Source organism: Syngnathoides biaculeatus, chromosome 10, assembly GCF_019802595.1.
Source record: "Syngnathoides biaculeatus isolate LvHL_M chromosome 10, ASM1980259v1, whole genome shotgun sequence".
Lineage (NCBI taxonomy): Eukaryota > Metazoa > Chordata > Actinopteri > Syngnathiformes > Syngnathidae > Syngnathoides > Syngnathoides biaculeatus.
The window spans coordinates 11,051,088-11,073,272 of NC_084649.1; the positions used below are offsets into that span (position 1 = coordinate 11,051,088).

Sequence of the window (22,185 nt, forward strand, 5' to 3'; positions counted from 1 at the left end):
GTGTTCACAAGTTACTAACCATATTCAAACTCATGTTTGGTCTGAGTACGCACACTTGCAAACGCTATTTCAAACCCCCCCCCCCAAAAAAAAAAAAAAAAAGAAAAAAAAAACAAAACCCAACAGCCCTTTCTAACCCTTACAGAAACATTTGCTTTATTTACTGAACTGACAGTACACGTCGACTGTCTCTCACGTGGTTTATCTTTGGCTTACAGGGGAAGCGCGTGGCCTGCGAGGACGGTTCGGAGGGTTACAGCGACCTGCACCAGGAAAACACAATGCTCCAAAGAGAGAACGATACACTGCGCCTCAGGGTGAAGGCAATGCAAGAGACCATTGACCACCTCAACACCCGAGTCACGCATCTGCTGGCCAATGAGGTCAGCGTGCTGATCTCTAAGTCAAGTACGTGCACTTCTCTTGTGCTTCTCAATTTTGAGTTGTCTTGCTGTGTAAATGGACTCGTACGGGTTGTTTTGTGTTTTTTTGTTGTGATGACGGTACAGGTGACCTGTAACCAGTGACAGACCATCTCAGGTTGTTTGAGTTTTTGAGGAGACATAAATTCAAATTATATTCTAATTATTCCTCTTTTGTATTGTACCGTTTAAAATATAATTGCAAATTGTAACTGAACTTTTAGTTTCAGGCTTTGGAGTACTTTATGCAATCTGACTCAAGGCTCCTTCTTGACCTGTAGGTGAGGGAAACCAGGAGATTGGTACTCTTATTCAGAACTACATCCGGGAAGTTGAAGAACTCAGGTAAGAGTCTTTGATAGTCAATGAAATATTTTCTCCCAAGTTTTTTTTCATGATTTTTTTTTGGGGGGAGGGGAAAGAAACCCCAAAACTCCTTATGCAAGGTTTTTTGGGGGTTTTGAAAAATGTCATAATAAAAGGTGTCCATTATCTGTGGATTTTAGCTGTTTGCGGTCCGGCCCAGTCCCTATGGTCTGTGAATAGTGGGGGTCCATTGTACTAACTAATTTCAGAAAATGTTATGATGCAGGGCAGTTTCATGCCACTCCAAAATAAAACCATGGTAATAAAAATATAATTAAAAAGGTAAAAAACATTTTTACAGAGGTATTTTATGGCCAGTATGTTGTTTTGCGTCTTAGATATGAACAGTAAAACTTGGGGCAAAGAACAGTGAATGAATGATAAAGTGTTAATAGCTATATTAGGTCAAAGGCAGCTAACTTATCAGATAATAAATTACATGATAGTGTTCCCTCTTACAATTGAGAGTCTCTTGAACAAGGCACCTAACTTTCCAAATTTTTCACCAATAATGTGTTTGCTGTGTGTTTATATATGTGTGATTTTTTTTTCAGTCATCTAACTGCAATAACTAGTACAACAAATTTTAGTATTTAGCTGCGGAATATTAGGTCTCAATGGAAAAAAGTAAACCTTTTATGCTACACACTAGAATAATGTCCTTATATGGTGACGAAAACAATCGTGACTCCCCGAGAACAAAGTCAGAATGCAATTGTAAATGTGTGCCTTTGTGAAAGGAGGAGATTTGATCAAGTTGGTAAATTGCACCAAAAGATCCAATATGCAGTTTTCAAAATGATGCCAAGATTTGTATGTAGCCTCACTCATCTCCCCCCCCCCCCCGACCCCTTGCGTCTCTGTCCAAACAAAATCGTTAACTATAATAGACATGGCAATAGAAAGGTGGACAAATGGGTAGAAAACAGTCATTGGTGAAAAGAATATGCTTTAGAACTGCTAAACAAAATTCTTGAAATTGCCACAAATGCATCTGGATTGAAACCCAAAGGCAGGGCTCTATTTGTTTCCATAAACAGACGGTGCCTCAAGTTTGTGTGCTTCCGCAACGTGACGTACTGTACTTTATGCCCATTTGTGTCATGTCACTCGGCACATAACCATCTGTTTGGTTCTCAGCGCTGGTGGTAATTTTCAAGCCCAACCATATGCAAACCCTCCGCGAATAGGGCACCAGCACATTTGTACACCTGATTTGAAGTCGAGAGACTGTCTGGAATGCTTTTCTCGTTTATGACACAAAATTCACAACTTGGGCTATAATTTCTCCTTTTGTAAATAATACATTTGGCAAAGTCTGAGAGAGAGAGACATAAGGAGCCACTCATTTTATACCTCCTTGTATTTAACGCTAATGGTAATGCAATGAACCTCCAATTTTTCAGGAATGTGTAACTTTTTGGATACAAGTCTTTATAGATATGGTGTATGTTCATAAATCCAACGAACAACTGATAGAGAACATTGTCAAGCCAACAACTATCCTAAGACCCGAACTATCATCAGCTATAACCTCAGTAGGCAATTCAGAGGACATAAAAAGAGAGCATGAATTAGAAGACATGCAGAGTATTACTGGACCCAAAGTTGGCCCAGGGCTATGTGAACAATGATGTCAGGACATTTCACACATTTATAGCCAATCGTATCCAACTCATATAGTCAAGCACATATCCTGAACAGTGGCAACATTAACTCTGAATACAATACAGCTGACTGCGCCTTAAGAGGCCTACTGGTAGATCATCTGAAACTAGCTAACTGGTTGAAAGGACCGAACCTCAGCAAAACCGTCGTTGTGAAGAGCAAATGGTGGGGGATGTCGAGACAACTGATGCTGAGCTTCACAAGCATATACTGTACATGCAGGTAAGTCAAAGGAAGTGAACTCAGAAGTAAAATAAACATTTAAATTTTCCAACTTCTCCAGAGCTGAAAAAAAAAAAAATCTGAGAATTTTAAGAGACCGATGTTGAAGAAATAAGAGAAGCAGAAGTCTTCTTTATTAAGCTGGTGTAAGAACGAGCGTTTACTGGTGAGATCCATAAACTACGATCTTCAGAAAGAGTAACAAGTTATGTAGAATCCCTTCTTGGATAAGAGCAAAAGCAGTTTGACAAAAGACACACTCCTGAATGCTCTTCAAATAGACAGAGCTATCAGAGCGCCAGTGCGGCAATTACGATGTAACCAGGGAACACATTTCATGAGCTGCTGAAGATATTAAAGGGAATGGCTCAAGAGCATCAACCTGCAATCTTTTGTGAGTTTGTCATGAATGTTCTACCAGTTGGCCATATGGGAGGAGTAAGGGGGGCCAAATTCAGATAATCAGAAATACCTTAACAGTCATGCTTGACCAGTCTGATAACAGACTCGATACCACAACATTAGGGACGTTTCTTAATGAAACAATGTCTATAAATAATAGTGGGCAACTAAGTCTGGAACATTTTCATGATTCCACAGCCCAGAACCTCACTTTCTGGATCACATACTTACAAAGAAATCTTCCATTATTCTGCCACCTTCTGGACAAATCTGCATAAATCTAGCATATATTTGTGAATAAGGTGGAGGAGAGTGCAATTCTTTGCCAATCAATTTTGGTAAAAATTGAAACAGGAATACTTGCTAACCCTCCAACAATAAGAAATGCTATATTGTTTCTCGCTTTATAAATGTCGTTCTCACAAGTGAGCAGCATGTGTAAAGATGATCTCCATACAATAGTAATAATTCTCCAAAGAACTGTGTCTGTTTGTGTTGCCATTTCTGAGTTACATTTCCAATTCCTACTTTTTAACTTAGTGTTGCTAATCCGAGTTAAAAATTTGGCAAAGAAACTTTTTTTTTCTTCTTAAGTTTGTCAAATGATTTGACCAGAAGCATTTGTTTAGACAAATATTGACTGATTGTTTACCCGAATATTTACAGATAATACACAATGCATATATGACATATATGACTCGAAAGTGACAACAGCTGCTGGTCTCAAAATGTTACCATTTTAGCATTTCCTCATTAAATTATTATTATTAAATTATTATTGCATTGCTATAAATTTTCTCTTGTAATATTACAAATTAATTTATGAACATGACTAAAATGTTCTCAATTTGTTGTTGTTGCAATACCCTTAATTTCTGTAAACCAAACATAAAGCATCCACTATCATTTTTTCATAGATCCAAGTTGCTGGAGAGCGAGGCCATGAATGAATCATTGCGACGTCAAGCTGCTCGGTTCACCTCTCGGACACCCTTCACTTCTTCCTGTCTTAGCCCCGCCCCTGGGCACCCCCCTGGCTCCTCTCCTCTGGTCATGTCCATGGAGGCCGAAATGACAGACGTGTTGCGCAGAGCCAAGCTGGACATCGAGAGGCTAAAGAAGAAGGAGAGGAGACAGAGGCGGATGAGGTGAGGACATAATCGCCTCATATTCATCTCTTTTACATAACTCGCATAAAATGCTGCCCTTTCCATTATCTACCTGAGATCAAGAGGTCCATTATAGGTCATTTAAGCAGCCAGCCCCTGAATGGAATTGGGATGCAGCCAGGAGTAAATCTGGCGTTGGCTCAGAATGGGCTCATTCAACCAGTCACTGGGTCGTGAGAGAGTCGAGTGCACAGTCCAAAGGGCTAATTGGGATTTAATGGGATCTAGATGGAAGGAGATGGGAATTTAAAGATCAGGCATTTGATAAGATGTGCGGTTGTAAAACTCAGAGCAAAGGGGAGGGTAAAAATAGCAATCAAATATAATGAGATGAAAGCAAAAGTGATGGATCATAAGACAAAAAGAAAAAAAAATGCTAATGAGCCTGTTTTTTATGTGAAGCAAATCGCTTGGGAACTTTTTCGAAACACTAATAGAGGCTGCCTGTACTTTGCTCTCAAATAGATCAATACTATTTTATATTGTGCCATTTGACTTTTTATAAAAAAGGAGCAGCATTTGACATTTGCATTTTTTTTTATCAGAAAAATAATCAATTATTCAGTCCATCCATGTATTTTAATCCAACTGACTTTGAGTGCGGTGTGGTGCACCCCATGCATAATTGATAGTTTTATTAGCCTAAAATGCATTCTTTTTTGTTTTGTTTTTTTGGATCTTCTCTAGTCCTGAGCTGGAGAAAGGTTTGAAAAAACGTGTTAAATTACACAACCCAGAGATTGGGGACATTGGGCATAATGGACAGAACGGACTGAATGGCGAGATCGATTCAGACGACAATAACACCGAGGTAACCTAAGTTAGCCATTGATTCAGCATTGGGGCGAATGGAAGGATGCCTAATAGCTTGGTCTTTCTGGCAGGACATCATGTCTCCATTGCAGGAGGAGAGCGGTTGCGATGAGGAGGAAGACGAGGAGGAAGGAAGGGAAGATGATGACGAATTTGACAGCGATGAGAGCTTGGTGGACTCAGACTCAGATTGTGATGAGAAAGGTGTGCTTCTTTGAGTTTTTACAGGAACATGTAAAATCATATCCCGCCAAACACATTTTTGACATCATTTTTGAGACATATTTTGACCTTTTAAGCCACACTTTTCTATTGTATGCAACAGTGCTGTCAAATGTACTTGTTCAATATAATATCAATCAAATGATAAATGGGCTGTACTTAGAAAGGTCTTTATCTACACTATCACACATCCCTTCAAAATATTATGCTTATTATCAAAGGGTGGCACTTGGTTAATTGAAATACTTTTGGTTAAAACATCAAACAGTGATTGGGGATGAGGTTCTCTGTAGTGGAACAAAAGTAGACTATTGTATCGTACTGGTGTTTAATGGACACTTCTCAATTTTTCTTCATAAAGGGAATTTCATGTACAAGGCAAAGTCCCTGTGCCCCACAGTGCTGTTTAAAACAACTCCCATTGATAAAATCCAGTTTTAGTGTAAACATCAAAGAAGTGCAGAAATTGTTACATTTAATAGAGGACAATAAAACTTCGAGGCGTCAATAGAGTTTGTACTAATGTTCATTTTTTTTTTTTTTTTGGCTATGCATTTGGACAACTTAAGTGTGACTAGGAATAGTAAATTAAATATTCAAACAGGTCCATAAGTGGGCTTGGAATTGCCATCAAACAGAAAGTATTACATTTTTAATTCATTTGATTTAATTGATCGTACTGATTATGGTCAATCAAGGGAATTTCAACACATACACATGTTGTATATTTTGTGTCGCACACCTCATATATACAGTAAATACAGTAAAAGAAAATCACACTCATGGAAGGATTTAGATTTTTTTTTCCAAAAGTACGCTTATTTTGAGTCTCAATCCACTTTTCCCGGGTACATGTGGCCTCCATCTTTCAGTCAACTTCCAGGCCGACCTTGCCGATCTGACCTGCGAGATCGAGATCAAGCAGAAATTGATAGATGAGCTGGAGAACAGCCAACGGAGGTTGCTGATGCTGAAGCTCCAGTATGAGGAGAAGCTCATTCTGCTGCAGAACAAGATCCGAGACACCCAGCTAGAGAGGGACCGTGTGCTTCAGAACCTCAGTGAGTCCGCTCATTAGGAACCTCATTTCCTCACACTCAAAAAAGGTGATGAAAGGTTATTAACGTGACTACATGGCTCTGCAGTGTCTATGGAGAACTATACTGAGGAGAAGGCAAACCGAATTAAGCAGGAGTACGAGAAACGTCTCAAGGAGATGAACCGGGACCTTTTGAAGCTTCAAGCTGCACAGAAAGAACATGCGCGCCTCCTTAAGAACCAGAGCAGGTACGAACGGGAGCTGAAGAAACTCCAAGCGGAGGTCAATGAGATGAAGAAAGCCAAGGTGAGCGAACAAGCAGGACCACAGTTAGAAGAGACCCAGTTAGGCGCCATCTCACTGGTTGGTCTGCTCAAGGTGGCGGTGATGAAGCAGATGAAGGAGGAGCAGCAGAGGAGGAGGCTGGTGGAGGCCAAGAGAAACCGTGAGATTGCCCAGCTCAAAAAGGAGCAGCGAAGACAAGAGGTCACTTTAGGCGCCATTGTTGTTGGATATTATTTTGAAGTGTTGGACACTGGAGGGAAATGCTGACTTAAGCCAGTTATTTTCCCAATGTCAATTCACACTATGGTGTTGTTCTGCATATCAGAACTGGGCAATGTTGGAAAGTTCCAATTCACCCAGCCGAATGTAGCCAAGTAGCGTTCCACTCAGGTTGGTATGCAGGAAGAATAACACCCATGTACCATTAGCAAAATCTAACAGAAACACATGAAATATGGTAACAAACTGAACTAAATTGTATAATGTAAATGCCAAATTGAACCACCAGGTGGATCATTTATTGTCTGGTACTTTTTCATTTCAGGCATTAAAATCTGTTCCCTGGTCATTTTTAATCTCGTTTTGCAGATATACTGTAAATCAATGTAGTTATATTTTAGATTTGAACTCTAAACATCTGTTTCTTTCCATCAGTTTCAAATTCGAGCATTGGAGTCCCAGAAGCGGCAGCAGGAGCTGGTTCTGCGCAGGAAAACTCAGGAGGTGACGGCCCTACGCAGATTGGCAAAGCCCATGTCAGACCGTGTCGCTGGACGTGTGGCACGCTGGAACCAACCCCCTGCGGTTTCTGACTCTGGGGCAGAGTTGTCTGCCAGTACCACAGCGAGCAGCTCTGAACCTGAGAGCGGGAAGACTGTGAGTGGATTAGTGCGGCAGTGGAACAACAAAAACAATGGGTACGGGTACTTGGGAGAGAGTGAGGGGAGCATGGATGGGACGCGGGTCGTTGGGTAAGATGGCCTCAACTATGTGCTTGACATATACTGTGTGTGTGGCGTCTTTATCTTTAACACCTCTCTGGCCTCCCCACAGGAGCAGAAAGAAGCTGCAGCGTAAGCCAGCGGATGCCGGCACTACTGCACTGACGGGCCGGGCCGTAACTTTCTCCAAGTCGGCCCGGCAGAAGTGGCAAACTCTGGAGCGTCGTGTTACGGACATCGTCATGCAGAGAATGACCATCGCCAATGTAGAAGCTGACATGGATCGACTCATCAAGGTTGGGGAGCCACTGAGTTTTTTCCGTTTATCATTCCACTAAAGATCGGGATTCTTATTTTTCTTTAGTACAGGAGGCCCTGGCTTTACAACACTTGAAATAATTGAGCATACGAACAGCAGGTGGCAGTTAGACACATAGTGGTGCAACACAGTGGCACACACTGCCACAGTCACATTCTAAAACACAAACATAATCGGCACACTCACGCAGGAGTTGCTTTTAGTCACAGCTCACCTCCAGGAGTCACACACAGACTTGCCGGGGTCACATGCCACCACCAGGTCCCGCCTCTTAAAGGCAAAGGCCGATAAATGTATCTAACACAGTCACTGTACATTACATACTACCATAATTTCCGGCCTACAAGCCGTAACTTTTTTCACACGCTTTGAACCCTGCGGTTTATGCGGTGATGCAGCTAATTTGTGCATTTTTTCTAACGGCTGCAAGGGGGCACTCGTAAAATAAGAATGAGACCGGTGGAATATATGTGCCAAGGAAGTGACTTTTACTGGCCCTGTTAGTGCTGAGCTAGCGTTACAGCTGTGCTAGAGTGTTGCTGCTGTTTTACTGGCGTGTCTCAGTGATATTTACTGGTAAGTTTTATTTTAACCTGCCATGTTAACATTAGCGCTAGCTTTAGCACGATGCAAATGTAAGCACGAGCGTTAAACTCTTTCTGTGTACCGTCTTTTTTTCTAAATATCTGGTGTTTCAATGCGGGCACTTGAGGCTTTTACACAGCTGCGGTGTATGTATGTAACAAATGGTATTTCCTTTACAAATTGTAACCAGGTGCGCTCTGTAGGCCGAGAATTACGGTATATTTTCCATGCATTTTATGGGTATCTTCAAATACGTTTTCTGTGTTTAAAAAGTGTACTTTAATATATGTTTAAGTTGTAGTACGAGGTATTTTCAATTATCTCTTAGGCTATTGCTAACTTTGCAGGTCAATTCCAATATATATATATTTTTTTGCCAAAACTGATAATTGTATATTTGATTTTATACAGGTCAATGTGAAGATTCCAATTTCATTTTTTAAAATATGTAATCTAGGCCTCTTTCAAATGTGACTATAAAATGGATGTGTCCGATGCAAGTGCAGTATCGATGGACAAGTCACACCCATCTGACCTTCATGACATGATAAGGGGGCAAAGGTCACGAAGGAGCAGAAAACAGTCAGCAGCGAAAAGTAGATTCCTCAGAACTTAATGTACTAATGTAAGGACAAAAAATATGAATTGGGTATCATGCCCTTAATTGGCAGAATTTCACCTATTGCGTGTGCATCTAAAACTTATCCTAGCACTCAACTAATAGTAAATAAGCTATTACAAATAGCTAAAATCTGCAAGTTTTTCATGCCCACTTCGAATGGTTTTAAAGTGCCAAGAAATGAAACTCCTTAACTCACTTCAACATAGTGCCTCGACCCCAAAATGACACTAAAGTATGGCTTTGGCCCAAGCAAAAAATAATAATTAGATGAGTTTTTCAATATGTAGTGGAGGATCGATTCCATTAAGAGTATGCGGGTACGTGAATTTGTGGGTGGTGGACACTAAATATATACAATAACTGCATTATGTTGGCATAGGTTAGTGACCGTAGCACATTCTTGTGTACAAGTTAAGGTTGCGTTTGCGCCGAGTTAGTGCTGTTGGAACTCAACTCCATCGAAAACCAAGGAAGCCCTGTCTTCAGACCTTACCGGACAAATATAAAATGTTTCAGAAACGGGAGGAGCTGACAGCCCAACAGGAGGCTCTTTCACACAAGAGAGAGGTACTAATGGCGGAAGGGGAGGGCCCAGAAGCCGAGGACCGACTCCTTTTGGAGATTGGGGACGATATCGAGGTTTTGAACGCAAACATCGACTACATAAATGACAGTCTGTCGGACTGCCAGGCCACTATTGTACAGATAGAGGAGACAAAGGTATGAACACAAAGACACACTCACACTAGTCCATATATATATATATATATATATATATATATATATATAAATATATATATAATAAAGCCCAACTTAAAACCGAATTCTGATTCCCAATTATTTTACAGGATGAACTGGACTCTGTGGACACTTCAGTGGTGATCAGCTCATGTTCTCTGGCTGAAGCGCGCCACCTGCTGGACCATTTTCTCAAAGCCTCGATTGACAAGGTCGGTTAGTGTTTAGTGCTAGTTAGTGCTAAAAGCATGCATTGTGGTCTAGTAACAAACTTTGTTTTTGATTTAATTTTTTTTCATGCAAAATTACTTACATCTAAGTATTTTACAAGACAATTTGAATGGTTGATTTTTGTTGGCAATGGTGAAGTTTTAGTCACGGATCCCCCCCATACAACCTGGAATAAACGTGATCCTCCATCTGCTTCCCTTCTCGTAAGCTTCCATGTGTGGAACACCTTGTCCATGATGTTTTGACCAAGTTTCCTTGGAGATGCTTTGCTTGGTTTTCAACAATTATAACTCGGGGATGAGGATAAAAGTGCAATATGCCTCACTATACAGAGAGCTGACTGCAATATTCATGTCTTAACAACAAAACAGACTTTCCCTAATGCCATCATTTGTATTATTGCCCTTCAATTTGCACGAGTAACAACATTGATTATTTATATAGCTCTTTCTGCTATGAAAGCGTGAAGATGCCACTCATCCACAGTCACGAATGTACATATATGCTTTTGGCAGAGCTTACAGGTGGCACAGAAGGAGGCTCAGATCAGACTGCTGGAGGGTCAGCTGAGACAGACCGATGTGATTGGTTCATCCCAAAATCACATGATACTTGACGCTCTCCGGGAAAAGGCAGAATACATCCCTGAACTGCAGGCTCTCATCCACAATGCACAGCAGGGTGAGGGCAACACAGTGTCTTTATGTATTAGAAGCACGGATGAATAAATGATCTTTTGATGGGTTTTAATTGCTTCTTATTGACTGAGATTTTTTTCCCACCACACTTTCAGAGAATGGTTATGCTAGCACAGATGAGGAGCCATCTGAGTTCAGTCAGGCCTCGGACAACAGGTGAATCCACAGTCTGGCCCAACTTCTGATCTTCTCTAATTAGAATCACTTACGTTATTTATGCATCTGAGCTCTTGTTTCCCTCCTCCAGTGTCTCTCTCATGAAAGAATCTAACAGTCAAGATGACTTCAAAATAAAGGTAAAGCATCTTATTTACTTGTGGTATTCATTTACATTGTGTATTAATCACATATCTAGCTGTAGTCACAAGGATTATTCACTGGTTCAAATTTGAATGTTTGCGGAGGATTTACCATTTTTTTACGTTGAGGCCAGCTTCCATTTTATCTTAGTGCATGTGCCCGTTGTAGACCACAAGGTGGCAGTGTAAGCATACAGACAAGTAGGCTTGCCTTTTTGATGTTTGGTGTGAAATAATTTATCTTTTGACACAGTTCTGCTTTCCTCTCTTGGCAACACAGTCTCCTCCATCCTTTATTGTTTTTTTTTCCCCCAGTTTTGTTTGACCACACTGTTATTGCTGTGATATGATTCTGCTCATCTCTGTGCTGCTTGACTCCAGTTTAATTGCTTTTCCTAGTTTGGCTTGATTCAGAGTTTTAATGTTGATTTTATTTGACTCCGATAGCCTTCCCTGTCTCATTTTTCTCTCTCCTCCTGCTTCCTTGTAACACAATGGGCTCACACCTCCCACACAGGCGGAATCTCGTCTGTCAGCTCAGATGAAGGCGGTGTCGGCCGAGTATCTGGGTCCCACCCTGGAGCATCCGTCTGGATGCAAGCAGCAGCAAATTACTAAGTCTCTGGCCTCGCTCACCGACATCCAGGAGGACAGTCTGAGCATGGTCAAGGCGACCCTGGGCCTTAGTCTCGGCCTCTCTCTGCGTGACCCGTACCATAGGGAACGAGCGTCACGTACCATCAGCTTGCCTGTCAGGGGACACACCTTGTAAGTGAAAGACATACACGACCAAAATGGGCTTTTGGGATGCAATTCAAAAGACACACAGACACACAGCAGCACAATGGCGCAGCTGTAAAGTGTTGGCCTCACAGTTCTGAGGACCAGGGACATGCAGCAAAGAAATGAGGCTAAATCTCGCTCCTCCTCAACATACAGAAAATCTTTGTCTCTCAGACGATATGTATTACTATTTTGCTAATAACCTTTGGCCCATCTTTTGGCATCTTAAGGCGTTCCAGAAAGACCAACAAATAGAGTGTAACCCCGATAAACAGCCGAACATGTGGGGCATCTGATACACCCGATTTAGCCTTACATTTGAGCACTTTTTTTTAAGCCATATGCATTCATATTTCTGTACTGTACAAAATGATTGTTTGTGGTCTTTTCGTGGCCTAAAATACCCAGTACCGTACAAACTTATTGTAAATAGAAATTTAAAAAAAAAAACTTGAAAATGTTTGAAAGTTTCACCTTTTCATCCAAATTTACCTTGCTGGTGTTTTTTTTTTTTTACATAGGCGAGTCACTTTCAGAACCGCTAGGTATTATATCTTTAGTACCAAATCTGTTGCCTAAGAAAATGTTACTGTGGCAAAAAATTGTACATTTCAGACTCCATAGACTTGTTTTATACTCCTCAGGGTTAGCCTTGCAGCCATGCGCTGTCTGTGTGCTGTATGTACAATAGATGTAACCATCATCACGTCTTCCATGTCAATGCCCCACATTCAACATGGCTGCCATATAGGGAAAAAAAAACAAACATTGTCACATGCCAAAACATTGTGAGCTTTTAAGAACATAGCTCTAAAAAGGAGTGTAATTTAGTGGAATCTGAATAAATCCAGCAGGATGGACGTTTGTGTTTGCATGTTTACAATGAGTCAGCCAGTTGTTGTTTTTTTGTGTTCATAACATGGCTAATTGCTTTAGAACAAAAATGCATATTGTTATTGCCTGATTACCATTTGTATACTCCTTTAAAGTTTGGCTTAGTTTGCTTTTTTTGCGTGTCAGTCCCAGGCAGTCGCGTGGCTACGACACTTCTCCCATCACCAGAAGAAAATCTTATGACCGTTCGTACAGGTACTTCCATGCCTGTTCCAAAGTCACATCTGTCCACTTATGCTTATTCATACACATGCTGTCCCCATTTCTCAGGCCCACTGATGGCTACACCCCCCCTTCTTCTCCTCCTCTGAGGACCAGGAATGACCGCAATGTGTTTTCGAGGCTCACCAGCAACCAAAGTCAAGGTTCTGCTCTAGACAAGTGAGTGCGATAATACAGCCAAAGTTATTTTTATGTCTTCACTTTGTTTTACTGGCACTGTAGAGTAGCTGAAGGTCAGGTCTTTGGTGAAGAAAGGTGGAGCTTAATTTTGTTCAATCCCCACTTACTTTATCTGCACATCAATCCCATTGAGGCACTTCACATGGCATTAATGCCAATCTCCAGGAAACTCAAAACTCGTCTTCTTAGCTGGAAACACAATTTTGAGGTTCCACAATGTGTATACTGTACTGAATTATTTGTTATTGAAACAAAGCAGGGCGCAACTGTCAAAGATTGCTCTGGCCACTGTAGTTTTATTTTAAATACACAAGGGTGGAAAAAGAACCAGAAATAAAGGAGTGTGTGTGGATATTTTAAAGGAGTGTTCACCACCGTTTTGGGTAATGATTAATATGAAGGGCTACTAGTTTGATAGCCAGGAAGTTAAAACTCGGACACAATTGGGTCTTCCAAATGGATATTGACCAAGATTCCAGTCGAGTTGTGCTTACGGAAGCTTGTGAAAAGTTACCTAAATCGTTTGACACAAGTCTTGCAGTTCAAAGGAAATGCTACTCGATACAAAGGAAATGGATGTAAACTTTTGACCTCAAAGAAAATAATATAAAATTCTCCAAGAAATTCTCTCTGTCATTATTGTGGCATTTAGCAGAATTCAATAATTTTGGTGATCCTGACTGACCTGAAACAGGAGACGTTTAGTCTGATTTGACTTTAGACAGTGAGACAAAAAATGAAACGTATTTTTGCACAGTGTATGTAAACTTCGGACTTCAATTGTATGAATATTTTTGCCACAAGAGCTGGGGGTTCATCATTTAGTGAAGTAGGTGTCGGTGACTGACTTTTGTAGTCGTTTTGAATGGACTGACAATGTGGGAGGTTCATTCTCTACATAACCCTTTACAGAGATCCTCACCAGATACTTCAGATGACGTCTCTTAGCTTTTCTGTTGTTTTATTACACTGCTGGTGCAGCTGCATTGATGAATTTGATGAAGACATTTTTTTTATTACACAAATCAAAATTTCCCTCCAACATTGACTGCCCAGCCTTTACATTGCCTCCATTCTTAACATTGATCGTCACATGCTACTGCGCCTCTGTAGAAAGACGTGTAATTATATTCTTTGTAATTGTGACATATTCTAAATTGGAATAATATAGTCATTACCCTATTTATAATACTCTACATATTTTTATGATGTACTTTGTGTGTGAAGGTCCTAACATGCAGGATTCAATTACAATACTAGAATAGAATATGCATTTAAATCTGTTTTCTGTCAGGTTGTATTAAGGGGCTTTGAAAAAGACAGTAGATCCTTATTTTATCTGCACTTTACATTTCCTTTCCATAAAACCAATGAATAATTAAATACATTTGTTGTGTCAGAACATCACTATGCTAAAAGCCAGCAGCATTAAAAAAAAAAAAAAAAAGGCAAAATAACTTGAGCTGGTTTTAAACCCAGTCTTTCCATCTCAACACATAACAACCATGTTCTTTTATTATTTGATGTTGTGTTTATAACGCTGGGTTTTATGGTGACAAACCAAGGACATAAAAGTTCATAATATAAACAAACACTATATGGGCTTTCTTTCTGAGATGATGTGGAGATGAAAGTGTAGTCAGGATAGATCCCCACACCATCAGTTTACCCAGTAGACTGTTTTTTTTTTCATTTTTTTTTTACATTATAATAATCCCTTATGACCTGAAAGAGAGAATGGCATTGACATTTTGGAACTTTTAAACAAAGAATAATGGATGAAAAAATGGGCAGGTTTTGCACCTCACTTTTTCTAGAACTAAAATAGTAACTCAACTTTAGGATTACAAAAATGTAATGACATTCAATGGAAAGAATGAAAAAGCAAACAAAAAAAAAACATCAAAAAAGGTTTACATGCACTTTGAGGTTTGTTTTTTGTGATTCTTAATGGATTTTAAGCAAAAAAGACAATAACAAACAAAACAAAAATAATCCCGTTTCTGTCCGTTTGTATTTGAAACTAATGCAAAAAACAAGAATTTCACAAACACCAAACTTTACAACATCATTTGATAGAATGCCGGTACAATTGTCAGGTTACACAATGTTACATAATGTGTTGCTGCCTGCGAGCCGTATCTTATGTATCGTTAAGTATGTGAACATACCCGAAGCCAGCGTTACACGAACGTTCTTTCCCAATCAGCGTTTTCACACGTTTTGTTCCTATAATACACACAACACAATACATTTTTTTTTAGTTTTTGTGGTAACGAGTACTGTATATCAGGTCGCGTTGGAGTTGATAAGATAAAGAAGCCCAGCGATCGTAAAAGACAGGAGGCCATGGTATCGGAACACAAGATTGGATTGCAGTAAAGTCTGAATTGAATCATTTCTGAGTTGAATTTGCTTTCAAACAACTTTTAGCATTTAATGTCACAAGGTTCGGGTTGTCTTCTTTTCTTTTGTCACCCCTGTGGGCTTGCATATCTAACCTGCAGACGGCTGAAATGTTTGTTTCCCCCCATAGTACAGATACTACTTGCTACCATCGAATTTCCCTCGTGTTGTTTGTCTGCGAGTGAACTGTCAACGGAATCAGGCTGGGTGCACCCAAACATGACATCTTTCATCAGTCTAGCAAAGAGCCTATTCAGTGTTAACTGATCACTGAACACGCTTTGTGCACTGCTTTGTATCAAAAGCCTTTTCCTAAGTCCCTCCTCCTTTGTAACCCATTGCCAGTAACCCTTCTGCCTTTCCTTAGCGTGATTAACCCTTTCCTCTCCCTGACACCCCTCCCTGCCCCGCTCCTTCCTCTTCTGCCTCCAGGTCTGATGACAGCGACTCCTCGCTCTCCGAGGTGCTCAGGTAGACCAACTGTGTCTCTTCCTTCTTTGTCCTCGTCTTCTGCCATTTGATTGCAAACTCACCATGATGTCATCACAGTTCCTGTGGTCGTCATTGGGCGCCTCTTCACCACCTGTCCTTCCTCCACCCACCAGCCTTTCTACCCATGTGTGATTGTGCTGTTGCTCGTATGCAAAACCTGAAATGCTCAAGCGATTAATGCACTCCTCACGTACAAATTAGTTGTGCAAATCCAATTTTAAAACGCAATATCGTAAAACTCAGGCTAGTTTTTATTGCGTTGCCAGTCCTGGATAATTGATCTTGGCTTTGTTTTCACAATCCAAAAACACATTTTTGTAGTTAATTGAAAACTCTGAATTGTCCTTATGTGTAAATTTGAGAGCGAATAGTTGTTTATCTACATGTGCTCTGTAAGTGGCTGGCAACCACACCAAGTTGCATCCCACTTGGATGGATGGATGGATGGATGGATGGATGGATGGATGGATGGGTGGTTCCAGAACAAAACAATCACTACCATAAAAATTTGTAAATAACCTTGTAAATAAAATACATTAACAGGTATTAATAACATTAATAAAATCAGCGTTCTCCCATAGATGACATGTAATAAACATGGTGATGAATGAGCAGAATTGCCTTATGTAAATTTTGCTCACTCTGTGGGGTACATACCATTTCCTTCTTTCATTATTATTATTATTACTATCCATAACCGCTTATCCGCACAGGTGTCACAGGAGTGCTGGAGCCTATCAGACAGGAGGTGGGATACACCCTGAACTGGTTTCCAGCCAATTGCAGGGCACATGTAAACAAACACAGTCGCACTCACAATCACATCTAGGGGCAATTCAGAGTCTCCGATTAGTCAGTCACTGTGATTTGACGGGCGCGTGTGCACCCACGCGCCATCGCATCGAGCACAGAAAATCAGGCGCGTAAAATTTGTTACGAGTAGAAATACATAGATATTGATAGGCATCGCTTATTTGTGTAGTCTTGACCAATGTTCCCTCTAAGCTGCACCACTGCGCAATTGCACACTTGCTGCGCACTCTCAGTGCACATGAAAACCGATAGAGTGCAGTGAACCACAGCCTGACGTCTTTTTTTTTTAACATGGAAGCACATGGTCTCTAACAAAGAGCTTCTGCTCAGCCTACTTCTACTTCCTAGTTTACCTGACACCGCCCCCCTCTGCTCTTAAGGGGGCACTCATAATTACAAACAGAACACACACACGTAACTTTATATCTGAGGCCATGACTGACCACACCCATACATTTTCAATTGTGAGTGAGTGAATTAATGCATGTTTTTGGGATGTGGGACGAAACCGGAGTGCCCGGAGAAAACCCACGCAGACACGGGAGGAACATGCAAACCCACACAGGCGGGGTCGGGATTTGAACCGCGGTCCACAGAACTTTCGGGCCAATGCTCTAACCAGTTGTTCTACTATTCCACCATTATTATTGTTATTGTTGTCATCTTATTGGCTGACCCTGTATATAATTGCATAAACTAAATAAGTGACCTTGCTAATTTCCATGTCCCAAATCCATAAGAAATGCAAAAGTAAAACTGTAAACATTTTCAAATGTGTTAAAATCACTAACACTCCTAAAAAAGGAGATTAAGTTAATTGATGAGCTTTAGAGTTTCTGTTTCAGACAATTGGGTTTTATCTTTTGCATAGAGTAGGTATAAGACATGGTTTCATTTTAGAATGAGATACACATTTTTTCTCTACTCTCGATCTCTGTATATTGCTCTGTAGCTTAGAACTTAACGCAGCTTTGAAAGAGACCCGTCTCTGTGCGATGCAGAGAACACACACTGTTCTGCCTCCAGATTTCTCATTAGTGTGTTGGTCCCCCATCCTCGGAACTGCAACTTCCATTAGCAGCTCTTACATACTTCATAACTCTCCACACTATGAGATCTTTCATGCTGATAGAGGGGGAGCAGTTGCTCCTATGATATTTGGATCAATGTGGTGCTGAGAGAAACTGTACTATTCCAGTTTCCATTTTTTAAATGAAAAAAAGCGATTTGATCGTGTCAAAATATAGTTTATAGGGTTAAACAACAGGTAGATAAAAATAAACGACCATGAGCTCTTTGTAGCCTTGACAACAGGCAAAATGAGGAAAAAACTGCACCAACATTTCCCTTCTAGCTTTTAAAACTGTAATTCCTCTCCCTCTCTAATTGGTGTTTTTGTTAACCTTGTGGGTTTTTCCAATGTGTTTCTTTTCCCAAATAATAATAGATAGGACATATTTTACAAGAGGCAAAGGGGCTTACAATGTTTCTCACTTATTCTAGCTACCTATATACATTTGTGCCACTCACAGGAATCATTAAAAAAAAAAAGGGGGGGGGGTAGGGGGGTGATGATTTTGAAGCCTAATGACCGACAGGGGCCCTAGAAAATATTATTTTTAATATGCGCTGTTGATGTGAAGGGTACAAAAGTGAATATTCACTCATATGGACCCAACCAATGGAGGTGGTGAACAAGGTGGTGGTTGTGCATGTTTTGATGATGTCATCTAGGTAATGATTTTTTTTCCTGCAAGCTGCTGTTGAGTTTTTTCATTTTGTGTATATATTTATATTTTGTGTGTATATATATATATATATATACATTGGTTTTGTGTGCAGTTTCTGTTTTCCATTGGCTGATTTACTAACTTTTTAAGATGTTTTTTTAAATGCAAAACAAAGCAATGTGTGGGCATTTGTGTCATCACATTTGTTTCAGTTTTTTCCCCTTAAATTCCTCCAGCTGTGTTTTTATATTGAAAAATATGGCACCAGCCACATCAGTAGAATACATAAGAAGAATAATCACTCCTACTGTCTAATTGGTTTTTATTAACTCTCCAGTCTCTCGTTCAAAGCCAATATTTTAAATCACACTTCACAGGACATTAAATCCATGGTGACGGAGCAACACAGATGAATAGAATTGCTGTGATTTTTATTCCTGACCACGTCAAACATTTACTGGCCCCTTTATTGCTGAGCAGAGTTAATAAGGCTCCAGCCATGCAGACCAAAGATAAAACGGGCAGATGTCTGCTACATTTGTGTGCTGATGACCTCTGATCACGGACAGAGAGCCAAACAGATTTAAAATACGTATTAAAAACTGAAATAAACTAAAATGTTAAACTCTCCGTTGCTGTTTACCCCCTTTCTTCTTCATCCATTTCACACAGACACACAGGCCCCACTAGTGTTATTAGGAAGCCCACCAGAGACCAATTTTCTCACAATGCCCCCTTCCCCCTCACCATTTCCCGGCACTTGTCTCACTCTGCTGACTGTTCTCCTGGCTCTCTTTGACTCCGACTGTCAGCATTACATGGGGATAGGTTGAGTGCAGATAACATACAGAGATGGCTGTGTGTGTCCTATGGAGTGTTTATGATGGTGTGGCTTTGTATGAGAGAAGAAGTGGGGTGACAAGCCATGAGCTCGTATTGATACTTGAATTTAACTTTTTCACAACAGTCAGTAATTAGTCATTAGGTCCACCTACACAAAACAATGAATGCCAGTGCAAGAGCTGGAGCAACACTTTGCAAATGTCATTTTCAAAAAAAAAAAGTAAATTCTGTCCATACTCACCATCCACTTAATTGAGTACCAATGCAATCAAATGAGGCCTTCCTACTCAAGAACTGCATGAAAAATGTTTACTTATCAACACAATTAGTGAGATATTAATTGAAGTCTTTGTTTTTTTTGTAGCGATGGTAAAGATCCTTGCACTATACTAAGAGATGTTAAATTTTAAATGCAAACGCTTGTGCACTTAATGCCATATTCAGCATTTGGAATATGAAAATCAACCCACAGTATGATGATGTTTCATAGCCTCAGTTAAAAAGTTACCACAAAAAGAGAGACAGACCATGCATAAGGTTGCTTAAAAAAAAGTACTTGTTTAAATTCACTAAATCAAACCTTACCAATCCATCTATCCATTTTCTTAGCCGCTTATCCTCACAAAGGTCACGGGGAGTGCTGGAGTCAATCCCAGCTGTCAACGGGCAGAAGGCGGGGTACACCTAGAACTGGTTGCCAGCCAATCGGAGGAAACCCACACATGCACGGGGAGAACATGCAAACTCCACACAGGCTGGTCCGGGATCGAACCCGGGACCTCACAACTGTGAGGCCAACGCTTTCCAGCTGATTCACCGTGCCGCCCTAAATGTTACCCAATGAAACAAAATTAGATCAAATTCAAAGCTAAATAAAGTATAGAGACGTTTGCAAATGATCAGTAGCGTGAGTCAAGTAGTGAGTGGATGAGTGTTACAAATGTTTGCATGAGTCTTCAAAGGTTCAAATGAAGTCTAAGGACAACAAAACACAACAATCAAACCAGTGAGTAAGCATGTGGTGTGTTGGGCGGTTTTGCTTTGTGTTGAAGTCGGAGGACAGAACAGAAAAAAAAAGAATTTGTTGAATCCATCCCTTCGATGACCAAACATGTGACTCTTGGGCGCCACAAAAGTCCCACTCACCTAATCGACAGTGGAAACATGCGAGCCAAGACATGGCAACACCTTGAGCAGTGGTTTTCTAACATTTTACACATAAGTAAACCTTGCTCTCCAAGTACTACCATAATGGCCAACATTACAATCCAGTAGTGTACTGGGCCCAAGCACTCATCCAAGACCAAGCAGAGTTTTTGTTCCTGAAAAGTTATATTTACCATTATTTTAAGACACTTTAACATGGTGTAAACTTTAACATCATGGCTGCGCTTGAATATATGAAAATTCAAGACTAGTCAAATAATGATTCAATTAAAGTGTATTGCACATAGGTTAAATCAAAAGTTATATTTAATATTATTTTAAGGCACTACAACATAAAGCAAAGTTTTAACAACACTTCATTTAAATATCTGAAAATACAAAACTACTTAAATAATGATTCAATTCAAATGTATTCTCCATAAGTTAAATTAAAACTGTACTGAAATAAATGTTTCTAAAATAAACTTATAAAGGATTAAATGGAGCTCTGTGGAGCTTAAATTTTTAATACAACATAGTGTACCTGAAAAAGTACTGTAGAGGTATATAGTTCATCCACGGTAATAATATGTACCTTTCGAACAGTTAATCGATTATTTTGCGGACCGTTAGAGGGAATTTGTGTACAACTCGTGATTCTCATACCGCACAATGAGAACCACTGATCTCGGGAGCTATAGAAGATGGTTAAAAACCTTTAATGAATACTTTTTTAACAAGCACAATTATTTTGTACAGCTCTCATATTAGATGTTAATTGTGTTCATTGAGTGTAAACGTATTTTTTGGAGAAAAAATTGGGGCTGAATAAGCATGTATGCTTGTAGTTTTTTTTTCATCTGTTGAAATGCCTGCGCAATTATACACTTTCATTTTGCATGAAGGAAGTAAGACTGTGAATATTTTTTTTTTTCCCAGGGGCGTGATTAATCCAATTGGCGGTGTGAAGGGGGGTCGGACAGCACCCCTACAGTGTATGTCTGTAGCCGAGGGTCACTCGAAGCCCGTTCTGTGTGTGGACGCCACGGATGAGCTTCTGTTCACTGGATCCAAAGGTAAACACGTCATCACAGCACTGACAGAAAAGCCAGTGTATTAGATCCATTGGAAGCGCTGTTATATGCGTACTGAGGAGTCCTAACACTTTGCTCCAGATCGCACCTGTAAGATGTGGAACCTGGTGACGGGTCAGGAGATTCTCACGCTCAAAGGCCACCCCAACAATGTAGTTTCAGTCAAATACTGTCCCTCCTCGGGTCTGGTCTTCTCTGTCTCTACATCCTACATTAAGGTGTGGGACATACGTGATTCAGCCAAGTGCGTCCGCACACTCACGTAAGTTACCCCCCACTCCACTAGCCATATTAATTGAAGATCCTCTAAATAGTTGTAGGGGATACAGACTATGAAAGGCAGAGGCGCCGTAATGGAACATTTTTGGTTCCTGTTTGGGAGCAATTGTTCTTTTAATATAATTCATCAAACAATGATGTGCTTCCACAGTTTCATGGAAATGGCTTCTGTCATTTTTCTGTAATCCCATAAGAGATAAATTGAACAATATTTATTCATTTGGTTAGAGTCAACAGTCAAAGCGTTGATCGAAATTGAGCA

At 40.2% G+C, this 22,185-nt stretch overlaps 1 protein-coding gene across 6 annotated transcripts in view; it reads left to right on the forward strand.

Annotated features, from left to right (window-relative positions):
• Nucleotides 1–22,185, forward strand: part of kif21b (kinesin family member 21B) — a 93,085-nt gene that overhangs the window by 52,096 nt on the left and 18,804 nt on the right. For 5 of the 6 annotated variants that reach the window (XR_009796846.1, XM_061832773.1, XM_061832772.1 and 2 more), the window contains 21 exons: nt 219–408; nt 704–767; nt 3,998–4,228; nt 4,937–5,060; nt 5,134–5,266; nt 6,157–6,345; nt 6,430–6,629; nt 6,702–6,809; nt 7,263–7,579; nt 7,662–7,845; nt 9,592–9,795; nt 9,924–10,025; nt 10,560–10,725; nt 10,838–10,898; nt 10,990–11,038; nt 11,559–11,809; nt 12,845–12,913; nt 12,989–13,099; nt 15,959–15,997; nt 21,490–21,626; nt 21,726–21,906. Coding sequence is in view for 5 of the 6 variants with exons in the window: in XM_061832773.1 (XP_061688757.1) it covers nt 219–408; nt 704–767; nt 3,998–4,228; nt 4,937–5,060; nt 5,134–5,266; nt 6,157–6,345; nt 6,430–6,629; nt 6,702–6,809; nt 7,263–7,579; nt 7,662–7,845; nt 9,592–9,795; nt 9,924–10,025; nt 10,560–10,725; nt 10,838–10,898; nt 10,990–11,038; nt 11,559–11,809; nt 12,845–12,913; nt 12,989–13,099; nt 15,959–15,997; nt 21,490–21,626; nt 21,726–21,906 (3,110 nt within the window). In the remaining variant the exon portion in view is untranslated. The remainder of the gene's footprint in view (nt 1–218; nt 409–703; nt 768–3,997; nt 4,229–4,936; nt 5,061–5,133; nt 5,267–6,156; nt 6,346–6,429; nt 6,630–6,701; nt 6,810–7,262; nt 7,580–7,661; nt 7,846–9,591; nt 9,796–9,923; nt 10,026–10,559; nt 10,726–10,837; nt 10,899–10,989; nt 11,039–11,558; nt 11,810–12,844; nt 12,914–12,988; nt 13,100–15,958; nt 15,998–21,489; nt 21,627–21,725; nt 21,907–22,185) is intronic. The other variant, XM_061832774.1, reaches the window with a different exon arrangement.